General features: G+C 37.4%; 1 protein-coding gene across 3 annotated transcripts in view; it reads left to right on the top strand.

The window, feature by feature from the left end:
- The window catches only part of LOC132913452 (uncharacterized), a 248495-nt gene that overhangs the window by 190729 nt on the left and 40227 nt on the right, over positions 1-17539 (top strand). For all 3 annotated transcript variants that reach the window (XM_060971827.1, XM_060971826.1, XM_060971825.1), the window contains one exon: positions 1979-2057. In XM_060971827.1, the coding sequence (XP_060827810.1) occupies positions 1979-2057 (79 nt within the window). The remainder of the gene's footprint in view (positions 1-1978; positions 2058-17539) is intronic.

Here is a 17539-nt window from a genome sequence, read left to right as displayed (position 1 = left end):
ACGTGTGTCAACTAATATTAACTTGTTCATTTACATTAATTCCACATCAACTGCTAACGAATATTCTGATTTAATACACATTTGTGTATTGCATTTGCAACGTTCGGGCGTTGTATGCACTCGGTAAACAACGGCACAAGTAAATACATGCTACCATAGAGATTAGTTTACGACCACACAGAAAACAGAAATTATTCAAACATTAATATTCCATAGTTGGAACGTCTATGAATACTATTCCGTAACTATAATTAGGAGACTGTGAACGATTCTCTTGAAAAATTCATCCCTTCAAATGTTAGTATTAGCTCGTGCCATTTTTTTCTATAATCTAATTATTTTTCCTCTTGAGATTTAAGAAAATTGTTAACCACAACATTACGTATCAAAGAAATTAGATATTTTTACTGGTGATTATGAAAATAGCCTAATTATAAGTCATATATTTTCCGTTCCTAAATATTTAGTTTTGCCTTGAACGAGCAAACGTTCTCTTGAACGACGTAACAATCAACTCGATCAAACAGTTCAATTTCTACCACTTTGCAAAGATGGTTTCGGATTATCGTAATGTAAATAAACGCAAAATGAGTGATAAGCTCGTTCTTTTTAGACTCTCCACGTAAGCCACATACATAATCATCGGTATATTTTTGTGATAGATTTGTAGTCAACGTGACCTTTTGTTTCAAGGTGTCATAAAAATGAACAAATCATTTAGGTTAACTGGCATGCGAACAATTTCCCCGTTATATATACAAGTAGCCATCATAATCGAGCTGACTTTTAGCTATGGTAGATTATGTGTACACCCTCGTGGTTCTATCTGTACGACGTGTTTGGTTAGGTTACACAAAGGATGGGTCTGTGTCGTGTTTCGCACTGGCTACACACCCACTGGAGTCAGCTGGCTTCGTACCCTATCTAAGATTATGTTTGTGCTCTTTGTCAGCAGGAAATCATTATTTTCGATAATAGAGAGGTATTCAGAAATTGTGGTTAATGTTGGAGAATCCGCGAAAATTGCTTACACAATATCGCGAACGTATTTTTAATCAAAGAAAATATAGTAGTTAACTGAAGACATTATGCAAGCATGTACATTTAATCATATCATACAATCACGGAAATTTTTATTTTTATTTAATCTCGAGTTAACTACTTGAAAAGGAAAAAACAACCTCTGAAAAGTTGTTCTGATAAACTTGAAATATTTTCCAATCGAAGCACGCCTCGTAAGGATTATAATTAAGCCAACGATCGATATATTGACCGGATGATGTTAGGTTTAGGGTAGATTAAGATAGATCTTTAGATATCCTCGATAATTTCATCATTCATCGGTTCGTTCAGAAGTAATTCGCATAAGCTGCTTCCAGTTCCATATCGAACGCAATGGGAAACGTGTCCAAGAACGAAATCCGCGAAGCCTATTCAGTACAACGCAGAGAATAGTCTTTCCTCATTTTTTTCCGGGCAAAGACAGGAAGAATGGATAATTCGCTGACACAACGGCTCAACTGTTCTGATCACTCGAACGAGCATCCATTATCCACCTTAGTGGTATCTAGTACGATACAGAAACGCACCGCAAAGGGACGAAATTAATAACTGTTTGCGGACACGTTAAGCCCCTTTGCAGCCGTCCGCTTTATTAATTTAAGCTGGCTATTAAGCCAGGAGACAGATTTCTATCGCGATTCTACTGTTACACGCGCGACAATTGCTTCTCTTTTTACGATAAATGACCGTGCTGCACACGGTATTTAGCATAGCGTTTTAAGTGAATTCTGATTATTATTAATACATTAGACTTGAAACTTAAATAAATCTGAGTTAAAATTTATGAAATTATAAATCCTATATACACGTTTTAAGCAAATATTTGATGCTTCTGTTTTTCTCTTTTCTCCGCGGAAATATTTAATATATTATTGCACAATGCTATAATGTATTTTTATCATTTTTCTTTCTTCAGATGTCAACATGGTGGCCGAACCAAAACCCCATCAAACCGGACGCAAGCGACAGAATGTAACCAAAACTGGCAACGATTGGTATGTGAACATACTTTCTCTAACTACATATTATTAACACGTTTACCGATGAATGCTGTAAATCTAAGAAATATTTTAAATTATCGCTGTAACGTTAAAGGTATCGAATATTCTATCGAACATGCTGTTTATTCAAGTTAATTCCATCCATCGATGGAACTACCATGATAGCGTATTAGAATTCCGTTTTCGAAACAATGTAAGCTAATATACACGGTATTGATATGGTACGTAACAAGATCCAATTTGATTATTTCTGTTGCTGTTATTCGATAATGACAAGTAACATTATCAAAAACTAGTAGAAGAACCGATTATAATCATTACGGAGAAAAAAGATAGAATCACATTAAAGTCCTTCTTATCCAAATTTGAAGATCAAATTTCGCTTGAACGTCAGTAATAAAGACATACACATTAAAAGTGCACAATACACCGTAGGAGTGCAAAGAAAACGCGAATAATAAGTAGGAAGTTATCACAGGAGGAAATTCGTAGATTCTAGTGGAAAATTGGGTTAGAGAGTGTCGATTGTGTCGGTCTGCCGGATGAAAAATGGCGTTCTTCCTCGGTCTGTTCCAAAAATCTGTAATGTCGCGCGAGACTTGGCAGCTAGCCTAAGCCTGCAGATCGCATCACGGACGAGGAAGTTGGTCGCGGGTCGCGCATAAATCTTCCACGTAAACGGAGAAGTCGCATTTCATTCGAAGGGCGACCGCTTGATCTTGTCGCCGTCGCTGGCTCGAACCGTGAGATCGCCTTAAGAACAGCGCCAAACAAATGCTAAACTCGATCTAACTGGCCTGCTCTTCGCGTCATGCTTCTCGTTTGACGACGTGCTGAAACAGTGTTTTACGCGACGTACGTGACCATGAAATTGCGAGAACCTCTCAGCTCGACGAGAAACGCGTCACCCGGAAATGAAACAACGATAATCGCCGGCTAATCCGCCTGCACTCGCGATTGTTTAGCGTTTAGACTGATTAAACTGACGCTTTTTGCCGGAAAAACGCTGGATGTATTAGAATCGCTTTGTTCCTAGACTTGTTTATTTCTCCATCGCGTTTTCTGACGGAATTTCGATTGTATATCGACAGATGGATTTTCGCAAAATTCGCCGAGCGTTTGGGAGGTTCTCTCAAACGAAGTTCGAGGAAAGGACAGAGAAGAATGGATGATAGGGAGAACCACGGTCGTATTTCCTAGAAGGGAAATAACGTATGTACATTGTTATTATTCGATTCCTCGATAAAACGTGTTCGATATCCAAACGGTGAGTGAAAAGGAAGTGATATAGAAAGGTATATACTTCGGTTTATTAAATTTTTACTAGAATTTTAGCTATATCGGTAAAGTGAAATATAAAAGTGTACGTAACAAAGAAATGTTAGCGTGAATATTTTAGCAGCAACTATGACATGACTTACCACCTTTTAGGAACAAAAGATTAGAGATTGAAAGTTTTATACCTTTTTTGGAGAGAGGGTCACGTAAGAGCGTTGATCAATGGCGCTGATGGAGTATTTTATTAAAAAGATATATTTATGGTTAATGGAGCGGACTAATTTGAAGTGAAAGATAGCACGATCGAATTAACACGAAGAATCAAAAAATTCTTTATCGTTGGAAATTTTATTATCGCCTTCATTGTTCGTTTTAATATGCCACTATAATTCTCTGGTATTGAATTACTTTCTCGGAATCCAAGAAGCTGCAAATATTACTTTGATAACGCTTTTCCACCAATGAGAGCTGATAAAACAGGTTGTTCGTTGCTTTAAGGACAATGTCCCTGGAGAAGGCAGAATTCCGCAGGTTTCTGTAGGGAAACCGTGACATCTCGTATCGCGTCATCTGGTTTCACGATCTGCCGGCCGAAGAAAACGAGCCAGTCAACTCTGGCAACTGGTTAAAGTCCGCAAGCAAAGTGGACCGAGGGACACCGATTGTTTAGACCCTAAACTTTGGAGGGACATAGAGCGTGTTTGGTTGGTTGCACGAAACACGGTCTCTGTCCTCAGCTTGCGCGATAGTCGCTAATATAAAACGGCAGTAAACCGTGATTGTTAAAATTTAACGATCCACCCGTTTTTCGTTGCAATATTTCTCGCGTAGAGAATGAATTTTCCGGCGGTTCTCGCGTGACATTTAAAATTTGCCGAAACATGCGGCAAAATGCGGGATTGTGCGACTACTGAGTCTGACTGCTACCTCGTTGTCGCTATTTTTTAGTTTCGCAGCAAATTGAAAGGAATAACGACGATCATTTTTCGACGATGGCCGAAACGGTCGCTTCGAAAAATTTTCGTCCCGTCGTTTGAAAAATATAGCACGGTTCGGTTGAAATACGCCCCCATGTTGTCCGCTACTCTTTCAAGCCAATAGACAAACGCAGTATTGGCTTGTTTGAAAATATTCAGTAAGATTTATTATGTAGTGTCTTTAATTGACGTAAATTCCGATTTTAAATTTCCTTTCTTCTTTTTTTTCTTTTCTTTTTGTATTAGGTTGTCCGAAAAGTTTCTTTCGTTTTATAAGGAAATAATAGACGCACAATGTTTTTCCTTTTATATTGGTTTATTGAATTATGCACGAATATAATAATAGAAATAGAACAGAATGGATCATACCTAATTCAATAAAATAATATCAAACAGAAATTGTTGTTCATCTATTATCACCTTATGAAACGAAAGAAACTTTTCGGACAACCTAATAGTTCTTATTCGCGATTCTTGCATCGAAAAATATTTCTAGTAGATGCTTCGCGAGTTATTACGTTTGCTTATTAAGAAAAATTGACTACTACGTGCGATTTTAACGTGTAATTTTTTTATTAAAGATAATATTACAAGTTATAAAATTATTTTTCACATCGAATGTTCCATAGGGAATATGTAGGTATATAGCATATTATTAATACAAATTCAAACCTTCCTAGCTATAAAACGTGATATTTGCAGGAGCATATCGTGCAATATTAAAATTCGTATATTCTACAATACATAAGAAATGACGATGGAGTGGTGCATATGGTAGCGTGCTATCGATTTTTCAATAATTTCAGAAACAAAGCGAGACATTTCATACATATATTATGTAAAATCGCATACAATCTTGGAATATGATATTCTTCCCGTTAACATGGTTTATTGTCTAAATATTATTAATAAATACTACGTGTTTTAAATGCGAATTTCGAATGTGAGTTTCATTAAGGAGTAAAAAAATGCGCTTAATATTATTGGCATTGGTCGCTTTCGCTATTTTCGGTGTGTGAAAACGTTTAAGCGCGAGTAAAATGTTTCAACGAAATCCTATCTGAATTGAAATCCACTTGAAAATGGTTTTGAATTATTTTAAAAAATCCATGTTCCATGTTGTTGAATTTCAGTAAAGTTTCCAATGGGGAAAATTTTTGGAACTGGTACTCTTACCGTTTGAGTGTTGCTCATTTCGCGGACATGATATTTGGATACTGTCAGAATTTAAAAATCTGCTAGTCTGGCCGTCCCTTTTCTCATATAGAGCGTCCTATTAAATTTTCGAACGAATGTTTCTTGCTACGTTACATACCCGCATCAGCTTTTATTTCTAATTCGTGTTTCTACAATCCTAATGCATTTTGATATTTTATTTTCATTTATTTCTCTAGTATTTGTCGCTATCGCATAACATTATTATATTTATATAAATTATTACATTTCGTGCGTGTAAAAATACAATTCACCAAAAAAATAGGAGTTGCATAATTATTTAATTTCCAATCTTTTTGGTCCAATTTAAAATTCAAATTTCATGCAAAGAGAAAAGGGGTGATAATGAATAAATTTCCCTTAGAAAAAACAATAATGGCGGGCGCAGAGGCGATCTCGTTCACGCGTCTGCCCTTCTACCGATGAAAATAATTGCTTGTACACGCAGCAGCTGTCCTCTTCATCAGCCGTACGTACCCATTGTCCGTCAGACGTTTTCACGGAATTGTCGGCTTTATAACGTCACGTCATTTACCGTCGAGGCATCTTGGAGCAGGGCGAAGTTGTTGTCTGGCTAACACAGCTGCTGGCCGCGAGACAGTAAAATCACCGTCCTAGCCATTGTGTCCATCATGATATGCAAGGCTGAAAATTTTACGAGGGATGAAAGGCTCAAAACGTAAACGAAAAACATCGTTAGTTAAAACTATACGATTTTCTAAAGCTTCTTGCTTTTCGTGTGCAATTAATCAATTAATTTTGGAAATCTCCAATGTACATACGTTTCAGGATAATATTCAGTATGAATTATGTATTTAATCCTTGACGTTCTAAGCAGTGTACGTTCACTAAAATGTTGCTACGGATAGAATATAGTTAGGATCTTGATGCTATGCACATATTTACTTACTTACGCTACTTCCATGTTACATATATTATGTAACATAATTTAGAACGTACAGATTAAAAAATTGAAGACGGAATATGCTATAGCATTTGTTTCGTGCCTTTCTTTCTTGTTTTGATTTTCATGTTGTACATTCCTTGATATAAATTACAATGGCTGGTTTCGGTCAAAGGAGAAAAGAAATTTTTTACTCGCACACAGGATAACCGAATTAATATGATTTCACGAACTGGTCGAGAATTTTAAACGAAGAGCGTACTGTTAATGTAGGAATAAGTAATTAGACACGTACAAACTTAACTAGACTTTTAACAAGTTCGTTTTAATCTTCCCTCTCGAAGCAAGTTTCTCAGGGGTAACTTTCTATTCCTTTTCTGGTAATTGGCAATCATCCGGAGCGGCAGACTGCTGCAAATAATCAAAAAATTATGTATAACAGACAAATTAATAAACTACAAGCGCTAATATAATTTTAGTAATATTAGCTCGACAAATTAGACGAAATCCTAAGTTACACGAGTACCCTTAATTTATCAAACAAAATGAAAAAAAGGCAATCGAATAATACAATTTTTTGTGGACATTATCATCTTCGTCATTTTGACGAAAAAGGAATAGAAATCAGGGTTTAAACGAACGTTCACTGTTGGTCAATCGAATTACGTTTTCAAACTTCCTCTAAAAAAGAAAACCACCCTCTTTACAACTTCGTAACTCAACCAAAATTCCATCTCCGCAGACGTTCTGTTGAGACCAATCTGAAAACGTCAAGGCACAGGTAACTGCATAGTTGTACACCGCGGGATACCGCGGATGGTCTGACAGTTTCCGTGAACGTAAAAAGAGGCCGTGACAAGGGAGAAAGAGTGAGAGAGAAAGGAAGAAAAAGAGCGAAAGGGGAAGAGAAGGAGACAAAGCTGGAAAACATATTTCGCGCCGGCTGATGCATTATCCGTGAGATGTCTGCAACAGATAGTGTCGTGGGAAAACGTCGATAGCCCTTTTCGCGAATGAAGTCTATTCTCGGGCTTTTTCTTCCGTTTTCCACCGCTTACAATCTCGTTCTTCCTTCTTCCTTTTTTTTTCCTCCTCTCTCCCTCCTTCTTCCACCCTATTTTACCCTCTTTTCTCGCGCCTCTTTTTTTTTCTACTCTTCCAGAAGATTCGCGCCGGCAGAAAGGCAGTTTCGCCGTCCATTGAGAGAGACAGAGCGGGACTTTTTTTCCTCTGGTGGTCGTTGAACGGTCGCCACTTTTTTGATGACTCCTCGGCGACGTAATTTTCCGTCATCCAGCAACGAATGACGAGCGCGAAGAGCCTCCGCAAAAGTGACTATAATAGTTTCCACGGTGAACAATGCCCAGACTTCGAGAGTTTCGAGGTAAATGCGCGTACTGCTGCTGCTGGCTGGCGTTTCGCGTTGAAAGAAATTGTTCGTGAAGTACGTTGCCAGGAAAGATTCTTGCCCGATGCTCTCTTCTTCTGCCAGTTCTTTTCCTCCATCTTTTTCTTCGTCTTCTTCTTCTCCTTCTTCTTCTTCTTCGTCATCGTCGTCGTCGTCGTAGTCGTCGACGTCCTTTCGTTCTTCGTCTTTTTCATTTCTTCTTTTTGTTTTGTCCGCGGGAGCATTCGTTTACTGATTCGAGGAAATAATATGGTTGGATGAAGAATATCCGAGGACGATCGCGATAGTGAAATTCGCAGTGCAAGCACTTGCGTCTGGGATTACTAGATGTCGATGAACCTTCCTGAAAGGAACCTGGTTCTTAGATCTTCTTTGACGTAGTTTGAAATGGGACAGTTCTTTATTTTATTACGTTCGTCTAGCTCTTCCATAATTTACCGATCGTTTTTCATTCGAATTCGTGGTTATTAGATTGTATTCGAAGGAGGTATATACAGGAAACGAGAACATCGATCCGTTCCACAATCTTTAAATTCTAAGAAGTTGTTTTCATTATACAAGGCTTTAAAGAAAGGATCGAAGAGTAGTTTAAAGATAGTTCAATTAAAGCGATAAGTGGGAAATGTATGTATATATCAAACAATGTCCCACACATTGAATATACATTCATCGATTTATTATTTCAACCTGGAAATGTCGTATTCAAGGAAGCATCAAACACCTCTCCAACAGTACGATAAAACTCGCAGATAGAAACAGCTCCAATCACTCTGCCCTCTGTTTGCGTCTCTTTACTTCGCCCACGCAACCTTAAATCAATTTCGACAATGTCATTGAACGAGACTGAAACAAGATTCCCAACGCGTGACAAAAGTGACGGCAACGGAACCAACCGGTCGGTAGTGCCGTTAGACGAATAAATAAGTCAGAGTAGCCCGGCACAAGGGGAAATATACGTACAAACAGGGAGGCGAACGCGATATCTCGAAGGCGTCACTTAATATCGTCAGTCGACGCCCAATGTTCTCCCCGTTCTTCCGCTGTCGCGCTTTAATGTAGCCGTCAATCCACACCGTTTTCACCAACTCTCACGAATTCCCCTGTTTTCGTCGTTGTCGCCGTCGTCGTCACCGTCGTCGTTCCAGCAGCCTGCGTTCGTAAATCGTGTTGAATCGAAGCTCTGCTCCAGGTCGATCGTAATCGTCCGTTTTATTCTCGTCGCGCGGCACCACCGAGGATGCAAATGGTCGTCCGGCGGACGGCCAAATAAATTTGCATATTAAGCTATATTTTAATACGCGTGCGTGTCCACAGTAACAGCGAGACATTTAAAAATTATACTTGCAAACAGGGGAACATAATTAACGTCACCGGCACGCACCATCATCCAGCGACGTCGACTCGCCCTCACCCTCATCCTCGCCCTCGCCTTCGCCCTCGTCCTCCTCCGTAGCATTCGGTTACCGCGCCGTTCAAAATTTGCCACTCGTTTCGAGTGTCCCGAGACGAGAGAAACTCGCACGACGCCGGAATTTTAATTCGCGGATGATGAATCACGCGAGAAAGGTAAATCGCGTTGGTTCGCGTCGCACCACCGCCGATAGACCCACCTCGTCCGTGCATTTTTCTCTAGCCGAACGACGAATTTTGATTCACTCGAGACGACGAACGTAATACGGTCACGTCGCGGGAAAGTTTGTCCTGGATAGTTCGGAGTAATTTGTCAGTATCAGATTGGAGGGAAATGTAGTGCGGAGACGCGCTGTTTACTCGTTTCCGATTGCCTCTGTCTCGTTAACGTAATGGAGGCTTGATGACGGCCAAGTTTGAACCGGTTTCGAGAGGACAGGAAAGGCACTCCGTGTATATCTCGTTTGCGAACATTTTAGTTTCGACGAGATCCTGATGACTTTTTTAAGGAATTTTGTAAGTTGCATCTTCGACGAACCAGTTTGGTCTCGTGAAATCGTACAAAATAACACGTCATTTCGTTTGTATTTGGATGGAAATTGATTTTGGATATAGAACGTGTACTACGATCCTCGCTTTCGACTCTTTTCGTACAATTCTCGATTCCAACTGACGATTCTCACTTCTCGGTTACAATTCAACTGGTTTCTTGATCCGATTCATTTCTTTTTGTCGCCCCTCGCGTTCGTTAAGCGTCTGCGACCGTTGCGACGTATGCCTTGTTTCAAATATTCGGCGGAAGGACCATAGCGATATCGATGGCTCATTAGGCTTGTCGGCACTTACGCTTCGATGATACTTGTACCGACGAAACCGTTGGAAAGTTTTGTTGTTGAATGCCACTACAAACTTTATCGCATTAGAATTTGGGTCGAAACTGCCACAAAAGGCTGCTTTTCGAGAATTTATAAAACGTTTGAAATTAATTTAGAAAACAATAAAAATTCAGTTTCGTGAAACTTAAAAAAAATAAAAATAATGTTTCGTTTCACTGAAATCATATTGCATCCAGATTTAGATATTTCAATAATACAATTAATTCAATGCGCTTTGATCTGATAGATTTTATTTTGGCCAGACCCTTTCTTCTTTCGCTATTGTATCACAGTATTAAATTAGCTTAATTATTCATTTACGTCATATTGATACCAAATTAGTTATTAATTGAGTATCAATTAAAATCAGAACGTCAATTGTTTTGCGGTGGGCTGTGCGCCAATCCAAGGGTATTTGATTATAATAAATTTGCATATACATATTTGATGTTTCATAGCAACATAATGCCATTGATTATAGAATTAAAATTTCAAGGATCGTCAATACGAAGTTAACATTATATCAATTAACAACATTGACGACCTGAGGTCGTTTTATTATTGTTTTGAAATGAATTTAAATATCTCAGAATTCTCTTAGAAACTTAAAGATAGACCAAGACTTACACACTATGCAATTATTAGAATATTCATGCATTTACTAGAATAATCCTTCTGTGTAATGAATATTTAATTATGACTATAAGTCTTTTCGTCTAGGGTGATTCAATGAATCTAATTCTGCCATATCTGATAATGTGAATTGTTATTAGTATATATATGCAATTATCATTTCGAATTTCATGACCAGTATAAATCCACGGTACGTTCATTCAACTATTTCGTCGAACAAACGATCAGGGGACAACTCGGACGTCTGGTTCGCGTGCATGGAACATCGATTCACCGGTTGAGTGACGAATGAAGACTACTTCCGGCAGAATCGACAGGTCTGTTGCAATCATTCCAATACCTGGCTGATATTTCATGGTGGAGTGGCGATACTCGTCGATCGGTAACCACAAAATCGAATCCGATGATCTCGTTTTGTACCACTGACTCGAAATTAATGATTGGGAAATGAGATTCGTTCGAAATTTTTCAACGTCAACGTTTGATAAAATCGGTTGTGGAGGATCCTTTGATAATACTCATGAAACGCTGTCATCGCGTTATTTCTGTGGATATGATTTTTAAGAGGATTAAAGACGCAGGGAAATTTAAAAAATATCGAAAATAATTAGGTAGTTTAATTATCTTGATAGATCAGTGCATTGTGGGGAAAAATGGGGATTATAAATTTTCAGTACGCTTCGAACGTGAATGTGTAAAAAAAGTTAATTCTTTTTGCTAATCCTTTGTTATAATTGCTTTTTCGTGATATGTTCAGCTTTTTTGCTTTTTTTAATAGAAATTAAAAAATGTAAAACGCTTCTGAGCAAATAGTCATTTAAGTCGCTACTCATTCTAATAGAGAAGAGAAATAATTTTTTTTACTTTTTCATCATTCCGTAATCTGTGAAATTTGAAAACAGTCGTGCAATTTTTTTAACAAATGAAAATATCGGAGTATTTTTTATTTGAAAATTTATTTCGAAATATCAACGCTATGTATTTTTTTTCTTTTTTTTTTTAAGCAGGAACTATTCTGTAAACAACGTTACTTTCGGAAATTGCAGGCGGTTTTGAACGCAACAAGTGAGAAGCTTGAATAACGAGGACTGGCCACCTCGGCTATATATTTTCCCTTGACAAGTTTTAATGAAATTCCATATCTGATTCTTTTAATAATATTCATCGACAAATTCCCGCTTTGATGGAAATCTACGTACCGCTAGTGCTCATGAAAGGGAACAACGTTCTAGATTCTAGATTATCATTGGCTCGTTTCTGCTTCGTTTAGGAGAAAACTGATACGTTCCAAGGTAATCTACATCTTTGTCTTTTTCGTGTTACAAAGAGCACGTAATTTACTTGCTTGTAAAGAACACGTCCAGCCCTTAGCATGATTGTAAGAATCTAAAAACGACATATTCTAGTGTATTTAATAATAATTTCTGTTTAGACCGTGGTACAGTAACACGTTCTTAATCATTTTTATAACGCATAGTACGATAAAATATTATTTTTCTATAAAATGATATTAACGCAAAAATTCTTGTATAAAGAAACTCCGTGTTAACGCGCGATATTTAAAACATGTTTCTCATAAACAAGTAAGCCTGTCGTTATCGCGAACGTGTTCGATGAAATTTAATTATTCGGAAAATTAATTTCACATAAATGCTGTTCGCCAAAGCAATCTTAATGAAAAGATATTTTACAAAAAAAATGTCTAAAAACAAATTGCGTATATTTACGCTTGCAACTGACGTTTCCTGGAATAACAATGTCATTGGAAGGATTTCAAACTAAACGCCTGAAGTTAATTGAAAGTCCGATTTCGGAATTAATGTTGTTACGAAGTAAATTCTATGGACTATGTGATGCCACGATATAATTACGAAATTATTGGTTGCATATAGTACAGTAACTAGACTATGATAACAGAAGATAGTTGGTGACTTACACGTAATGACCGATATCCCGTTGTTATATCTGATTTTAGTGAGTAGAAAAGAATAGAACTCGAGTTGGCATTTAACGTTTCTGACCTGAAATGACCTACGGCAGAGAAGCACATTAATATAGCTAATGGTATTTCGAAACTTAGTTTCTCTCTCCTGGGACAAAACTCGCCTAATTGGTCCACTTTCCTCTGAGCACGAATTGAAGCGGAAACCGCGTTTGTTACCAATTTGCGACAGCTACGGATAGTATTGTTATTATTATTTACATAATAAGCAGATGCACACGTTAAAAATACCGGATGCCGTGGTTTAATGATATTTTCACATTTTCAACTTCATCGCGATAACGAACGTTTTTATTCGCTATTCCAAGGATTATAAATTTGACATCCTTGCATTGGATTATTTGATATTAATTAAAGCCTAGCATCGAGATTTAGCATCGCCAGTATTTTCGTACTATATCCTTCATTTTTAATTCTTGTGAGAAAATATTCATCTCCGCTTAAAGCTTATGCTCTAAAAGTAATATTAAAAGAGCTATTTTGAGAAACATTAATGTTCATGTGACTATTAATATTCAAATGACTGGTATATATTTATTTTAACTAAAACAAGAAAAGATATAAATGTTGCAATGTTACTGTGAATTTCGTTCTCTGTAAATAATTAAACGATATTCCTGAGAAACTGCTGTTAGCAACCTTATACCTACATGTTCCATATTACTACAAAATTATTGTTAGATGCAATAATTTTCTCGTAGAGCGAACCGAACGTCTAAACGAGCTTTTCTATAAATTCTCGTTGGTCTTGTACTTTTGAATTTGCCTGTACAGTTAACAGAGGCCTTCCAGCCCTTAACACCGAACATAAATATTAATAAGCAAGCGGTGAAATTCACGCTTATCGTGGCACCGTGAAGATTTACATGAGATAACACGACTTTCCTTTTGCTATACGGCCGTTTGTGTGGCCCGTGCACGTGTATCCAGCAGAAAACACGTCGGCATTTACATACGACGTCGGATAAGGCAGTCACGGAGATCGTTTTGCGGCCGCAACTTTTATCGCGACTGATATCTCGCCGGGTGGTATTGCATTCTTTTTAGAATAAATAACGAGACTCGGGATGATGAAGCAAGAGCTGTTACATAGCGTTGTTTACGCGCCACGTGAATGGAACGCTTTGAGAAATGATCTTTGCTTTTTCACCCCTCCAAGATGTTGCGATAGTATTGCTTTAAACCCTACCTACCTTTCTACCATTCTAATTTCTTTCGTCCCCTTTGAGCCTATGATCGACCTTTTTAACGAAATTGCTTAAAAATAGTACTTCAAAAATGGTATTTCTACGATAATAAGTAATAGCATTTACATAGCTTTAAAATATTATTTTTACAATAATAGTTAATAGCATTTAAATTGTTTAAAAATATTACTTACAAGAATATTTGCATTGATCTCCTGTTTCGAAATTGCTTAAAAATGGTATTACAAAAGTAGTTACGACATGTCGAGAATTGAAAATAAGAACTAGGAAATAAGAAGGAATCTTTGCATTTTCATCCCTCTGAAATGTTACCATAATAATACTGCTTTAAACTTTTAATCTTACTAGTCTTAGGCTATAGCGTGTTTAACAACGTACCAACTACTTTGTCTATTAGAAATTTAGATATTTAACACTTGAAGTTGTCCGGAATATAATTCATTAAGGGTTTGCCATGTTCTATATTACCAAATTCCATTATTGATTTAGGTGCTTATTATTTGTGGCTGCTGTAAAACGTAAATACGTAATTTATTAGGAAACGCATGCATTATTAGTGACGTAGCTGTATCGTGTATTACCGAATGCTGCGTTAATGTCGGTGATTACGCGCGCGTGTTCCTTCTACGCTATTCGTATCTGAATGCGTTGCTCGATAACGTTTGGCTTACCACAAACCGCTGCATAACTCGGAACCCCCCACTATGTGTTAAACAACATTGATTAGTGACATCTGTAGAGTTAATATTCCGATAAATTTAATGTCCCTTTCGTATCTCGTTTAATACCGGTGATAATTGCGTCATTAAATATTATTTTGCAGCTGTTGTCACGAAAGAGTCAATAAATCGCGATACTTAGCCAATTTTAATTAGTCCACGCATAATTTTCCTACAGCTATTACAAAATATTTAAGCAATATATAAGTTAGGTAAAGAGGGTAAATATGTGATTGAAACAATTTTATTCTATAATGTGTCATTTTCAAACGTAAAGCTAGCGTTATTAAAGCAGAACATTCACTCCAACGTCCTGTTTCAAATTGCACATTCGCATAAACTTTAATTGTATGTTCATTCTGCATGGAATGAAGTATCGTCGATGACGAAAAATATTTGTTGCATTACAATATGCGTTACACTATTAAGTTAACATCATACAATTTGCAAGATGATGAATCTTCATATATTCGTAGACAGACGCGTAATTTACTTTACTTTACCCTGCTGCTTTACTTTATTTTAGTACTATTAAATATCAAAATATTGCGCTCTTCACAATGAGAAATAATAAATTAAGCCTCTAAGTTGCCCGACATCATCGATCGATTAATTTTCATAATGCATCGACAGAACTGGAGGTAAAAAAGCAGTTCGGTTTCGAGTTCTCCCCAACGTTAATTCACTGCTGGCTTCCCTGTGAGTTACTTCACACCCCCTCGGTTTCTCCATTAGCCTATCAGACATGGCTGGCCCGTAATTGCTCGCGGCCGCACTTCGTTCACTAGGGTTAATTTCAAGTATGCCCTGTCCATCGGATATACAACGAAGATTGTTCGTTCGTCGTGTATTCGATAAGCTTCGTCTGGCTACGAGTGCTCGGTTCTCTCCACCCTCTGTGGTCCCGGTACACAGGCCGCACGAGCACAAACAACGTCTCCCCGGCCGTGGTGAAACGCCGATGAGTATATTTGCAGATCAGTCGAGCGAGTTCTACCAACATTTCAGCATCGTTAGCATTCAATTACGCGATTATTGAGGGTCTTGGCCGATTCGTGCGCCCCTGCCTTCTTTGATCGATACACGTCCCTTTTTGTGAAATGCCGTAGCTCGAAATAATAGCCAACTCAAGTGCCGGCTACTGCTTGCTTCTCCCCTCAACCAAGTTCGTTCAACCAAGTGTCTACCTGTGTATGTATGAATGAAATTTCAATATCTCATGTGTGAGGACTCGAGCCACTTTAAGCTCCATTAACCTATCGAAAATTTTGCTAATGAAGTATTACAGAATTCGCTGCTTCCGGACTTTAATGGAGAAGCTTGATTATATAATCAGCACTAGAAAATTTCTTAGAATTTTAGGAATTATTCTTCTGGTGTATAAATATAAAAATGTAGAATATAAAAATGTGCAAGCATCGGAAGATATCTTCTCGTTCGATTAATTCCGAATCTTCCTCTTGAATTGCTGTATTTGAACTTATGTCACATTCAATATATCGTTATTGGACAAGAAAACATTCATAATGAATAACTGTTTTAATTCTACCATATCAATTGCTGGAAACAATCAAAATCATCAAATAATCCAGCACATAGATAGTACCCTGGATTTCTTATATGGATAAGTATATTAGTCGTAGATATCGATTGCATTTGGTATCTAGGTCCAAAAATATTACGATCCCTGGTCCCTCTAGTTCCCTCGGCTAAAATTAAGCATGACGTACGAAGAGAATCACGATAAGTGGTAGTACACTGTGTACAAGGTTTGCGTTAAAATTGGCTAAAATGAGCAGGAGTGTAATCCAATTTCGTTGAGTAGTTTTCGTGCGCTGGGCTTTACGAGAAGAAAATATGAAACGAATGAAATTATTAAATTATTCCACTCCATTTTATCACTAGATAATGCTACACAATTTTGAATTTTAATTGCTCCTGGTAAACAGTAACTTTGTACGTGTTTCAATAAATTCTATCAGCCGTCCTGTTGAATTTTTCAGGAAACAAAGTTGTCTCTTGTTTTGGCATTAATCCAGTTGTAAAATGCAATTTCAATTTATTATTACAATCGAGACGAGAAGTTTTTCTTAGAGCAGTAGTGATCCTTCAGCCATCGTTTGTGGCCAACAATTCGTCGAGGATTGCATATTGAGCCAGCCGTTGTTTCCGGTAATTGCGACAGGAAAGAAATACCGTTTTAAATGCAAATGTATGCAAGACAATCCGGAGATTGACTAAAGAAGCAAGACTTATCGCGACGTGATATATTTGGCTAAAAGTAGCTTTCCTTAATTGGAGATCGCATGATAATGGCGCAATTTATTTTACCCGGAATGCATAGCGTTTTCAATGATCAATTATGCACGACATTCTGACTTCAAATCGATACGACCGCCATTCTAATTATCATAGCACGATCGAGCGTCGCGTCGTTCACTGATTTATTATAAATAGCCTCGATCTAGAACACGATGATATTTTATTCGATAAAAATAGAACATTCGATATAGCATCGTTTAATTATCATTTGTTTCAAAAACATCTAAAATACGTTGAGAGACCGCAAAAATTTAATTGAAAGAATTTATCACTGAAAGAGTTGTAAAATTTTCAAAACAACAATCACGAAGCTAGAACCGATACATTATAAAGAGACTTTCTCTCTTCAGTTTCGCTACGAACTTTCCAAACAACCCAATATCGAAAGCAGTGTATGAGTTTCTCGTTTGTAGGAAGCAAAGTGTAATAAGAGAAGCTTAAATAACGTAAAAGGGATAGCGTTAGAATAACAACAGCGTTTCATTTTAATTGCAGGAAACAGTTGGTTTGTTCGCTGGCGATTGT

The sequence above is a fragment of the Bombus pascuorum genome, chromosome 13 (genome assembly GCF_905332965.1).
Source record: "Bombus pascuorum chromosome 13, iyBomPasc1.1, whole genome shotgun sequence".
Lineage (NCBI taxonomy): Eukaryota > Metazoa > Arthropoda > Insecta > Hymenoptera > Apidae > Bombus > Bombus pascuorum.
Note: the sequence above shows the minus strand (reverse complement) of the source record. Positions and strands in the feature narration are given on the sequence as shown.